Below are 12,631 nucleotides of genomic sequence, written 5' to 3' on the forward strand. Positions count from 1 at the left end.
CTCCCCAAATACAGGTGTGCCAAGCTTGTAGCGTCATACCCCAGACCACTAGAGGCTGTAATCGCTGCCAAAGGTGCTTCAACAAAGTGCTGAGTAAAGGGTCTGAGTAAAGGGTCTGAATACTTATGTAAATGTGATATCAGTTATATTTATTTATATTTGCAAACATTTCTAAAAACCTGTTTTTGCTTTATGGGGTATTGTGTGTAGATTTAGGGGGAAAAAATGATTTAATCCATTTTAGAATAAGGCTGTAACGTAACAATGTGGAAAAAGTCAAGTCATTGTAATGGCTGGAATGGAATAAATGGAACTGTATTAAACAGATCCAACATCTGGAAACCACATGTTTAACTCCGTTCCATTAATCCCATTCCAGCCATTACAATGAGCCAGTCCTCCTGTATCTCCTTCCACCAGCCTCCTCCAAAAGGGGGGCGCGCAACTCAATATATATGTCCATGCTCTTGACCTATGCAAATCTAGATCCACCGGGGAGACATGTGATGGACTGGACAAGACAGAACAGAGTTAACACCCCCATCTGGTGGTCATATGGGGGTACTGTCCTTCACTTACAGTGCCGTGAAAAAGTATTTGCCCCGTTTAGGATTTTCTCTATTGTTGCATATTTTTTGTACTGAATGTTATCAGATGTTCAACCAAAACCTAATATTAGATACGAATAAAAATAAACGTGTTTTATTTATTTATTTAACACAGTTATGCAACACCCAATTGTTGTGTTATTTGTTCACTCAGGTAAAAAATGTAAACAACCCTGGCATTGCAAACGCCATGCTCTACCAACTGAGCTACATCCCTGCCGGCCGGGAGACTTTGATTACATTTCCAATATCCCAGTGGAAAATCTGTAAGAGTTATGTGAAGGCCAATAAGATGATGATCCGGTTGCATTCTGTCTCCTGTCCATACTTTTTAAAACCTTTGATGCAACAGAGAAAGAGACAAGAAAGTGGTCAAGACGACTAGCTTGATTAAGTCTCCTCCATGTATGGTTCAGGTTTTTTTTTGTCTCCAAATATCCACTATTTCTAATGTGTCCATAATATTTGTGATCTCCTTAAGGGCACGGGGATGATAGTTTGTACGGTCCATTGAGATACTTAAGACTGTGTTATAGTCTCCCACCATAATGATTTGATTGTTTGTTGCCTGTAAGTTCAATAAATGTGTATAAATATTTTTGAAGTATGGATCATCCTGATTTGGACCATATCGTTTAATGAGGCAAATCTGTTTTTCATCCACTTTCATATTCAAAAGGATCCACCTTAATTAATGTCATGACACCTTTTGAGTTCCATGACAGAAAATTATTTCACCCCCCCATTCCTTTTTCCACGCAACTTCATCTAAGGATGTAGAGGGAGTTTCCTGTAAACAGTATCTGTTACAATCCTTTTCTTTTAGCCTTATAATCTGCTAAACCGTTACAATTATAACTGGCTATACTTGTTTCATCCCATAACTAGATACTATTCTCAGTCTAAATTTACCATCATTAGTGCTTGTAAATGTATTGCCATAAAAGGTATTATGACGGTCAGAAATAGAGATCAAATGTCTGATGTTCAAATCAGACACTCTATGAGAGCCCATGAGCTCATGTTGCGCAACATTTTGTTGGATTCTATCTTGAAATACACTTATTAATGTTACCATACTAGAACTTATTGATTACTTTACATGTATAATGAATGTATGTGTTGGGGTCAATAGAGGGTGGATAATAACTAGGTGTATGGAAAGTTACTGAGTGAGACAATGGGGGGGGAGACAGGAAATTTCCATTCTGTCGAACATGTTACTGTTAAATCTCATGGATCCTAGGGAGGGAGTCAACGGGCAACAGTCTGGTTTCAGTCACTGATAAGGTAGGACAGCCATGGATTAGGGAGGAATTCGGCCCGAGGTCAGGTCAGATGAAGTGAGAAGGAACAGTCCTATTACAACCACATATACATGCCCACGAAGGTTCTAGCAGGAGGCGGGGCCATGACTACACCAGTGAGAGGAACCAATTAAGTTCCTGACTAGCAACAGAGATGTGTTGGCTATCTACAGTGCATTCGGAAAGTATTCAGACCCTTTTACATTTTCCACATTTTGTTACGTTACAGCAGTATTCTAAAATAGATAACATTTGAAAAAAATCCTCATCAAACTACACACAATACCCCATAATGACAAAGGGAAATTTTAGCAAATGTATTACAAATAACAAACAGAAATACCTTATTTACATACGTTTTCAGACCCTTTGCTGTGAGACTGGAAATTGAGCTCAGGTGCATCCTGTTTCCATTGATCATCCTTGAGATGTTTCTACAACTTGATTGGAGTCCACCTGTGGTAAATTCAATTGATTGATTGGACATGATTTGGAAAGGCACACACCTGCATATAAGGTCCCACAGTTGAAAACCAGCAAAAACCAAGCCATGAGGTTGAAAGAATTGTCCGTAGAGCTCAGAGACAGGATTGTGTCGAGGCACAGATCTGGGGAAGGGTACCAAAACATTTATGCAGCATTGAAGGACCCCAAGAACACAGTGAATGCCAAGCGTCACGTCTGGAGGAAACCTGGCACCATCCCTACGGTGAAGCATGGTGGTGGCAGCATCATGCTGTGGGGATGTTTTTCAGTGGCAGCGACTGGGAGACTAGTCAGGATTGTGGAAAAGATGAATGGAGCCAAGTACAGAGAGATCCTTGATGAAAACCTGCTCCAGAGCGCTCAGGACCTCAGACTTGGGCGAAGGTTCATCTTCCAACAAGACAACGACCCGAAGCACACAGCCAAGACAACGCAGGAGTGGCTTCGGTACAAGTCTCTGAATGTCCTTGAGTGGCCCAGCCAGAGCCTGGACTTGAACCTGATCGAACATCTCTGGAGAGACCTGAAAATAGCTGTGCAGCAACGCTCCCCATCCAACCTGACAGAGCTTGAGAGGATCTGCGGAGAAGAATGGGAGAAACTCCCCAAATACAGGTGTGCCAAGCTTGTAGTGTCATACCCAAGAAGATTCGAGGCTGTAATCGTTGCCAAAGGTGCTTCAACAAAGTATTGAGTAAATGGTCTGAATACTTATGTAAAATCGATTTAAAAAAAAAATATATATATATATATATAGGTTTAGACATTTTTGCTCATTTGAGATGTATATATATATATATACATCTCAAATGAGCAAAAATGTCTAAACCTGTTTTTGCCTTGTCATTATGGGGTATTGGGTGTAGATTGATGTGGGAAAAACACAATTTAATCAATTTTAGAATAAGGCTGTAACACAACAAAATGTGGAAAAAGTCAAGGGGTCTGAATACTTTCCGAAGGCATTGTATATGAGAGTTGAATGACACAATGAATCATACCCTCAATAATTTACATTATGAGAGAATACATTTATTCATAATAAGACCATATAGCCTTATACTCCAGTTATTTAATTAATTCGTTTCGGGCATTAGGATTTGATCTGCTTGTAGGCTGCTGCAATAGGCCTTTTCATGCCCACAAGTGAGCCTCGCGTCTCATCAGTAGCGGGAAAAAATAGTAATTACTTGCTATGCAGAATTGGTTTGATGGAATTGTTGTAATAGGCCTCTGCGTCTTGATGGCTAAGAAAGGTTTTGGTAGTTCCAGTCTGACAGGGTGAAATAGACCGTTAGATCTCTGCCTCACGTAGGTGCGTTCTGATATGATTGAACAGGGCTCTCTTTCTGGTCGTTACGGCAGTCATGTAGGGAAAGATCTTTTACCTTCATCCCACGAAAGTTCATAGCTCTCTTTTTCCTTGACAGCTGTATGATTGCATGTTTGACCTGGTACCGCTGCATCCTCACGATCATCATAAGGGGTCTGTCAGCATGCCCAGATGGTTTCTCTTCCGTCCAATTCGATGTGCGTTCTCCACGGCTGGTTCAACGCGAAGATCCTCAGCCTCATAAAGTTATGTGAGAAAAGCTGTCATGTAAGCCATCGGATTTCCTTTTTCGATGTCATTATCAAGTCCTATGACACGAAGATTACATTTATGACTGTGCATTTCCTAAACTTCAAGCTTGTCACGAAGTTTGGCGTTTTCTTCTGAGAGAAGCATGGGATTCTTCCAGTTCAGTCACCCTGTCATCCACTTTAGACATGGATTCATCGACTATGGCTATCTTCTCATTACACTCCGCGACTGATATCTTAATTATTTCCAGACTTGGTTGGAGCTTGTTGTCTATTGCTGTCAGGGATGAAAGCAGATTTCATTTATTACGGGAATTGGACACCCAAGTGCGCGCACGCATTTTTTTTTTATAGGCCTACAACAAAAATGACACTTTAGACTACTCTGCTGACAAACATACCAATAAAAAGGATGTCTGATCCATATAATGGGCCTATGAAAAGAGGAGACACAAATACAACATGACGTCCATCTAACCTGGAGGAGGAAATTATTGTCCAAAAACAAACAAAAGTGGCACTGACCCAATGAAAAAGACAGTGAATATTCTTCTCACCCGGGATACGGCTCAAGATTCGCTTGATTAAGTTTAGAATTTTGATAACTAAAAGACAGATTGGAGTCTTCATCTCTTTACAGCAATATAAATGTGCTTTCCAAACAGTTTTTCCGCGATTGTATTTTTAAATATTGTGATATGCCTGGCTGGGTCTCTCTGCTTTTCACTGACAGTCGCAATTTATCAATCATCTACTTGGTATTTGCAGCGCGTGCTGCCCAAATTGCGGGCCCTTCCGACTGTAGGCTAAGCGATTTCAAACAATCCACAGATATTTTTTTTTGGGCTATATAATTAGGCTATTTAATTTTGGCTATTTAATTCAATTTACTTTAGGGAAAACATAGCTTCCCTAGGCGTATGGACACGCAGCCTATGCCTTTTAATGTAGCATAAACACAACCAGTCATGATGTTTTCATCTGATTTCAAACAATCACTAAACAAAGGCGCTCCTATAGGCTACCTGCGAACATTTGTTCACTCACAAAATAATGTCAGCATCCAAACCCCAACTGTGCACCCGCAATTTGATGACTGGAAAGAGACATCAGTTCCAAAACACATCCGTGTAGCGTAATGGCAGTCTGTGATTGTGACCTACTCTTGCAGCCTAAATTGATGCATCTACTGTGGTCCACGCGCGCCTCGGTCTCCGCCATTCATCTCCGTGAGCGTCTCCGCCACTCATCTCCGTGAGCGTCTCCGCCACTCATCTCCGTGAGCGTCTCCGCCATTCATCTCCGTGAGCGTCTCCGCCATTCATCTCCGTGAGCGTCTCCGCCATTCATCTCCGTGAGCGTCTCCGCCATTCATCTCCGCCTTGACAAAATGTAAGTGTTCTCCTCAAACCACTTTGCAATTTGCAGCGTATACCACCCGGTTTCTAGTCAATGTGCAATAGGTGCCCTCCATTGCGGTTTCTGATCATTGTTCTTTCTTCTGTTTGTCCCGTTTACGCGGGACAGAAACTCGTTAATGTTACCTAAATTCAGATAAATTAAATAGATTAGATTTAGAATCTTCTTGTAAATTCACATTTAAGCGGGGGCTCAGCGTTCCGTGCTCACTCCATGCGACCGAAACAGGAAGTCAATTTATCTTCTTAAAATCTAAACCTAACCTTAAATTAAGACAAAAGCTTATTTTTTATTTTTTTTATCTCCTATATTTTAAAGATTTAGCCAAATTTGACTTTGTGGCTGTGGTAACTAGTGACAACTGCAAACCGGATGCATAATAATAATAAGCCATTTAGCAGACGCTTTTATCCAAAGCGACTTACAGTCATGTGTGCATACATTTTTACGTATGGGTGGTCCCGGGGATCGAACCCACTACCCTGGGCGTTACCAGCGCCGTGCTCTACCAGCGGAGCTCCAGAGGACGCTGCAGCGTGCCATTCATGTCTCTTTTGATTGGACCGCAGTTCGTCAACTTCCTGCCTCCAATGACGTCATGTGCATGTCGCGTGCGCTGAATGCCGTTGGGCGGGACGGTGGTTTAGTGTTTGTTATGTAGAGTATGGCGGCGGATACTGACGGAGACGGTTTACCCAGTTCAAACTAAAGGAAAGCTGCAATTGAAACATTTTTGCGATCGATGGTGTTTCGACTGACATTTTATAACATCGACGCAACATGTTTTTTCTTGGAATCTTCAGAAGATTACTGGACAGGTGATGCGCCAGCGTCTGCTCTGTCAGTCAGCTAACCACCTAGCCTCTTTCCGACTCGGCTAACGTCAACTTTTGAAAGGAGGCCAGTTTACTGCATACTCGTTTTGAGTTGCTTGTCAAAATAACACCATTTTGCCTAAAGTAACACCATCCAGGCGTTTCCAGTTGATCACGACTATTCACCCGAAGAGGCTCGACTACTGTTCCAGCTAAATGACAAGTTCTTAGCGCGTTAGCTTAACTAGCCATATAGCTAGCTACTTTTTATAACTAACGGTGTTATTGCACGAGGCCTATCCATCTCTACTTACCTCTATAATACTCGTTTTAGTTTTAAGGTTTGTCTTTGAAGCTGTTTGGAAACATTATGCTTGACGATTAGAATGATTTGTTGCTGTTTGGGGCCCTGAAACTCAATATTAGCCTGCTAGCCTGCCTGAGTTGGGAGTGGCTAGAGGTTGCATTAGCTAGTAGCCCTTTAGCTAGCAAACAACCTCAGATACTCACTATTTCCCACCTGTCCATAGTGGGTATGGTAAACAACTTAATATTAACTCAGTCTCTATGGAAAAAAACACTTATTGACGACCTATTAAGCCGCGGGTGTGTTTCAATGGCTAGCCGTATCATCAGCAGGCGCAGGGATAGGACACCGAGCCTTGGTCAGATACATTGTGTGAACTAGCTATCTGGATTTATCCGATGGGCTAAAGATTAGCTGCCTGCCGCTAACCTGCGCGGCATAATATAGCTTCTCTCGCTAGACATGTTGATGGACGTGGGAAGATATTTTCTAGATTGTTACTATCGTCATATGATTGTGGCTGTGCTGTATTGTGGCCTGTACGTAGTCGTGTTGAGTCATTCACTGGACGTAATGTAGAAAGATAGACATATTTATTTTGTAATTGTTACGTTTATACAGGAGGTTTTACGTGTCTCGTTGAATCAAAAGAAGAACACGTCAAAATGATTAGCTCGCTAGTAGTGCCTAAATTAAAATAGAATAGCCAGGTTACATGGTTTAACACAACAGCCGAGGAAGTTAGTCATTCTGGATCAAGAAACCTTGTCTTTCATCGCTGGTTGGAGTAACACTCCCAAGACAATATCAATGCCTTCAGCGCTGGCCGTCTTCTCCTGCCGTCCGAATTCACACCCTTTTCAGGACCGTCATGTCTACCTGGACGAGCCAGTCAAGATCGGGCGCTCTGTGGCGCGATGCCGACCCGCTCAGAACAATGCGACGTTCGACTGCAAGGTTCTGTCACGGAACCATGCCCTGGTCTGGTTCGATCACAAGACTGGCAAGGTGAGTCCTACTCTCAACCAGTCAGCTAACACCCTCACCTCCCTTCCCACCCTCACCTCCCCCCCTACCCTCACCTCCCCCCCTACCCTCACCTCCCTTCCCACCCCCCCTACCCTCACCTCCCTTCCCACCCTCACCTCCCTTCCCACCCTCACCTCCCTTCCTACCCTCACCTCCCTCCCACCCTCACCTCCCTCCCCTCCCTCCCACCCTCACCTCCCTTCCCACCCCCCCTACCCTCACCTCCCTCCCAACCCTCACCTCCCTTCCCCCCCTACCCTCACCTCCCTTCCCCCCCTACCCTCACCTCCCTTCCCCCCCTACCCTCACCTCCCTCCCCCCTACCCTCACCTCCCTCCCCCCTACCCTCACCTCCCTCCCCCCTACCCTCACCTCCCTCCCCCCTACCCTCACCTCCCTTTCCTTCCTACCCTCACCTCCCTTTCCTTCCCACCCCCTACCCTCACCTTCTTTCCCACCCCCCCTATCCTCACCTCCCTTATCCCCCCCTACCCTCACCTCCCTTTCCTTCCCACCCCCCTACCCTCACCTCCCTTCCCACCCTCACCTCCCTTCCCACCCTCACCTCCCTTACCTTCCTTCCCACCCCCCTACCCTCACCTTCCTTCCCACCCCCCTACCCTCACCTTCCTTCCCACTCCCCTACCCTCACCTTCCTTCCCACTCCCCTACCCCTCACCTTCCTTCCCACCCCCCTACCCTCACCTCCCTTCCACCCCCCCTACCCTCACCTCCCTTTCCTTCCCACCTCCCTTTCCTTCCCACCCCCCTTTCCTTCCCACCCCCCTACCCTCACCTCCCTTCCCACCTCCCCTACCCTCACCTCCCTCCCTTCCACCCCCCCTACCCTCACCTCCCTTCCTACCCTACCCTCACCTCCCTTCCACCCCCCCTACCCTCACCTCCCTTCCTACCCTCACCTCCCTTCCACTCCCCCTACCCTCACCTCCCTTCCTACCCTCACCTCCCTTCCCACCCCCCTACCCTCACCTCCCTTCCCACCCCCCTACCCTCACCTCCCTTCCCACCCCCCTACCCTCACCTCCCTTCCCACCCCCTACCCTCACCTCCCTTCCTTCCCACCCCCCCTACCCTCACCTCCCTTCCTTCCTTCCACATCCCCCTACCCTCACCTCCCTTCCTTCCTTCCTTCCACCCCCCCTACCCTCACCTCCCTTCCTTCCCACCCCCCTACCCTCACCTCCCTTCCTTCCCACCCCCCTACCCTCACCTCCCTCCCTTCCCACCTCCCCTACCCTCACCTCCCTCCCTTCCCACCTCCCCTACCCTCACCTCCCTTCCTTCCCACCCCCGTACCCTCACCTCCCTTCCTTCCCACCCCCACCCTCACCTCCCTTCCACCCCCCCCTACCCTCACCTCCCTTCCACCTCCCCTACCCTCACCTCCCTTCCACCCCCCCTACCCTCACCTCCCTTCCACCTCCCCTACCCTCACCTCCCTTCCACCTCCCCTACCCTCACCTCCCTTCCACCCCCCCTACCCTCACCTCCCTTCCACCCCCCCCTACCCTCACCTCCCTTCCACCCCCCCCTACCCTCCCTTCCTTCCCACCCCCGTACCCTCACCTCCCTTCCTTCCCACCCCCCTACCCTCACCTCCCTTCCTTCCCACCCCCCTACCCTCACCTCCCTTCCTTCCCACCCCCCTACCCTCACCTCCCTCCCTTCCCACCTCCCCTCACCTCCCTCCCTTCCCACCTCCCCTACCCTCACCTCCCTTCCTTCCCACCTCCCCTACCCTCACCTCCCTTCCTTCCCACCTCCCCTACCCTCACCTCCCTTCCTTCCCACCCCCCTACCCTCACCTCCCTTCCTTCCCACCCCCCTACCCTCACCTCCCTTCCACCCCCCCCCTACCCTCACCTCCCTTCCACCCCCCCCCTACCCTCACCTCCCTTCCACCTCCCCTACCCTCACCTCCCTTCCACCCCCCCTACCCTCACCTCCCTTCCACCCCCCCCTACCCTCACCTCCCTTCCACCTACCCTCACCTCCCTTCCACCCCCCCTATCCTACTAATAAATAGTAGCAGCAGCGTATGTGATGAGTCAAAGTTGTTGCAACAAGGGTCAATGCATATAGTCCGGGTAGCTATTTGGTTAAATATTTATCAGTCTTATGGCTTGGGGTTACATTTACATTTACGTTATTTAGCAGACACACTTATCCAGAGAGACTTACAAATAGGTGCATTCACCCTATAGCCAGTGGGATAACCACTTTACAATATCTTATTTTTTTTTTTGGGGGGGGGGGGGGGTAGAAGGATTACTTTATCCTATCCCAGGTATTCCTTAAAGAGGTGGGGTTTCAAATGTCTCCGGAAGGTGGTGAGTGACTCCGCTGTCCTGGCGTCGTGAGGGAGCTTGTTCCACCATTGGGGTGCCAGAGCAGCGAACAGTTTTGACTGGGCTGAGCGGGAACTATGCTTCCGCAGAGGAAGGGGAGCCAGCAGGCCAGAGGTGGAAGAACACAATGCCCTCGTTTGGGTGTAGGGACTGATCAGAGCCTGAAGGTACGGAGGTGCCGTTCCCCTCACTGCTCCATAGGCAAGCACCATGGTCTTGTAACAGATGCGAGCTTCAACTGGAAGCCAGTGGAGTGTGCGGAGGAGCAGGGTGACGTGAGAGAACTTGGGAAGGTTGAACACCAGACGGGCTGCGGCATTCTGGATGAGTTGTAGGGGTTTAATGGCACAGGGTTAGAAGCTGTTCAGGGTCCTGTTCGTTCCAGACTTGGTGCATCAGTACCGCTTGCCATGTAGTAGCAGAGAACAGTCTATGACTTGGGTGGCTGGCGTCTTTGACAATTTTTAGGGCCTTCCTCTGACACCGCCTGGTATAGAGGTCCTGGATGGCAGGGTGCTCGGCCCCAGTGATTTACTGGACCGTACGCACTACCCTCTGTAGCGCCTTGCGGTCGGATGCCAAGCAGTTGCCATACCAGGCGGTGATGCAGCCAGTCAAGATGCTCTCAATGGTGCAGCTGTATAACCTTTGAGGTCTGAGAGCCCACGCCAAATCTTTTCAGCCTCCTGAGGGGGAAGAGGCGTTGTCGTGCCTTCTTCACGACTGTGTGGGTGTGTGTGGACAATGATAGATCCTTAGTGATTTGGACACCGAGGAACTTGAAGCTCTCAACCCACTCCACTACAGCCCCGTCAATGTGACTGGGGGCGTGCTCGGCCCTCCGTTTCCTGTAGTCCATGATCAGCTCCTTTGTCTTGCTGATGTTGAGGAAGACGTTGTCCTGGCACCACACGGCCAGGTCTCTGACCTTCTCTCTATAGTCTGTATCATCGTCGTTGGTGATCAGGCCTACCACTGTTGTGTCTGCAAATTAATGGTGGTGTTGGAGTCATGCTTGGCCATGCAGTCATGGGTGAACAGGGAGTACAGGAGGGGACTCAGCACGCACCCCTGAGGGGCCCCTATGTTGAGGATCAGCGTGGCAGATGTGTTGTTGCCTACCCTTACCACCTGGGGGCGGCCCGTCAGGAAGTCCAGGATCCAGTTGCAGAGGGAGGTGTTCGGTCCCAGGGTCTTCAGCTTAGTGATGCGCTTGGACAGTAGTCAGTGAACAGCATTCTCCACATAGGTGTTCCTCTTCTCCAGGTGGGAGAGGGCAGTGTGGAGCGCAATAGAGATTGCGTCATCCGTTGATCTGTTGGGGCGGTATGAGAATTGGAGTGGTTCTGGGATGTGAGACATGACCACCCTTTCAAAGCATTTCATGGCTACGGATGGGAGTGGCTACGGGGTGATGGTGATTTAGACAGGGTCTTGGGCACGTGACTGGGTGATGGTGATTTAGACAGGGTCTTGGGCATGTGACTGGGCGATGGTGATTTAGACAGGGTCTTGGGCACGTGACGGGGTGATGGGGATTTAGACAGGGTCTTGGGCACGTGACGGGGTGATGGTGATTTAGACAGGGTCTTGGGTACGTGACGGGGTGATGGTGATTTAGACAGGGTCTTGGGCATGTGACTGGGTGATGGTGATTTAGACAGGGTCTTGGGCACGTGACTGGGGGATTTAGACAGGGTCTTGGGCACGTGACTGGGTGATGGGGATTTAGACAGGGTCTTGGGCACGTGACTGGGGGATTTAGACAGGGTCTTGGGCACGTGACTGGGTGATGGTGATTTAGACAGGGTCTTGGGCACGTGACTGGGTGATGGGGATTTAGACAGGGTCTTGGGCACGTGACGGGGTGATGGTGATTTAGACAGGGTCTTGGGCACGTGACTGGGTGATGGTGATTTAGACAGGGTCTTGGGCACGTGACTGGGTGATGGTGATTTAGACAGGGTCTTGGGCATGTGACTGGGTGATGGTGATTTAGACAGGGTCTTGGGCACGTGACGGGGTGATGGTGATTTAGACAGGGTCTTGGGCACGTGACTGGGTGATGGGGATTTAGACAGGGTCTTGGGCACGTGACTGGGTGATGGTGATTTAGACAGGGTCTTGGGCACGTGACTGGGTGATGGTGATTTAGACAGGGTCTTGGGCACGTGACTGGGTGATGGGGATTTAGACAGGGTCTTGGGTACGTGACTGGGTGATGGGGATTTAGACAGGGTCTTGGGCACGTGACTGGGTGATGGGGATTTAGACAGGGTCTTGGGTACGTGACTGGGTGATGGGAATTTAGACAGGGTCTTGGGCACGTGACTGGGTGATGGGGATTTAGACAGGGTCTTGGGCACGTGACTGGCAAAACTATGTTGGCGAATAAATAATCCACCTCTACCCTCCTTTCTGTTGGCGAACGTACAATCACTGGAGGGCAAACTGGATGAGCTGCGTTTAAGACCATCCCATCAACAGGACCTGAAGAACTGTAATCTCCTATGTTTCGCTGAGTCGTGGTTAAACAAGGACATAACTAATATACAGCTAGCTGGATTTTCTATGCATCTTCAAGACCATACTGCAGGTTAAGGTTAGGGGGGAGGGGTGTCTCTTCGTTAACAACAGCTGGTGGAGCACAATCTCTAATATTAAGGACGTTTCGATGTTCTGTTCGCCTGAGTTAGAATACCTCATG

General features: G+C 48.6%; 1 protein-coding gene across 1 annotated transcript in view; it reads left to right on the forward strand.

The window, feature by feature from the left end:
• Nucleotides 1-6,049: 6,049 nt before the first annotated feature.
• Nucleotides 6,050-12,631, forward strand: part of LOC311138545 (sarcolemmal membrane-associated protein-like) — a 189,627-nt gene continuing 183,045 nt past the window's right edge. Inside the window, exon 1 of the mRNA XM_084173284.1 lies at nt 6,050-7,534. Within this exon, the coding sequence (XP_084029410.1) occupies nt 7,337-7,534 (198 nt within the window). The 5' untranslated portion in view covers nt 6,050-7,336. The remainder of the gene's footprint in view (nt 7,535-12,631) is intronic.

The sequence above is a fragment of the Coregonus lavaretus genome (genome assembly GCF_964263955.1).
Source record: "Coregonus lavaretus genome assembly, chromosome: 12".
Taxonomy (NCBI): domain Eukaryota; kingdom Metazoa; phylum Chordata; class Actinopteri; order Salmoniformes; family Salmonidae; genus Coregonus; species Coregonus lavaretus.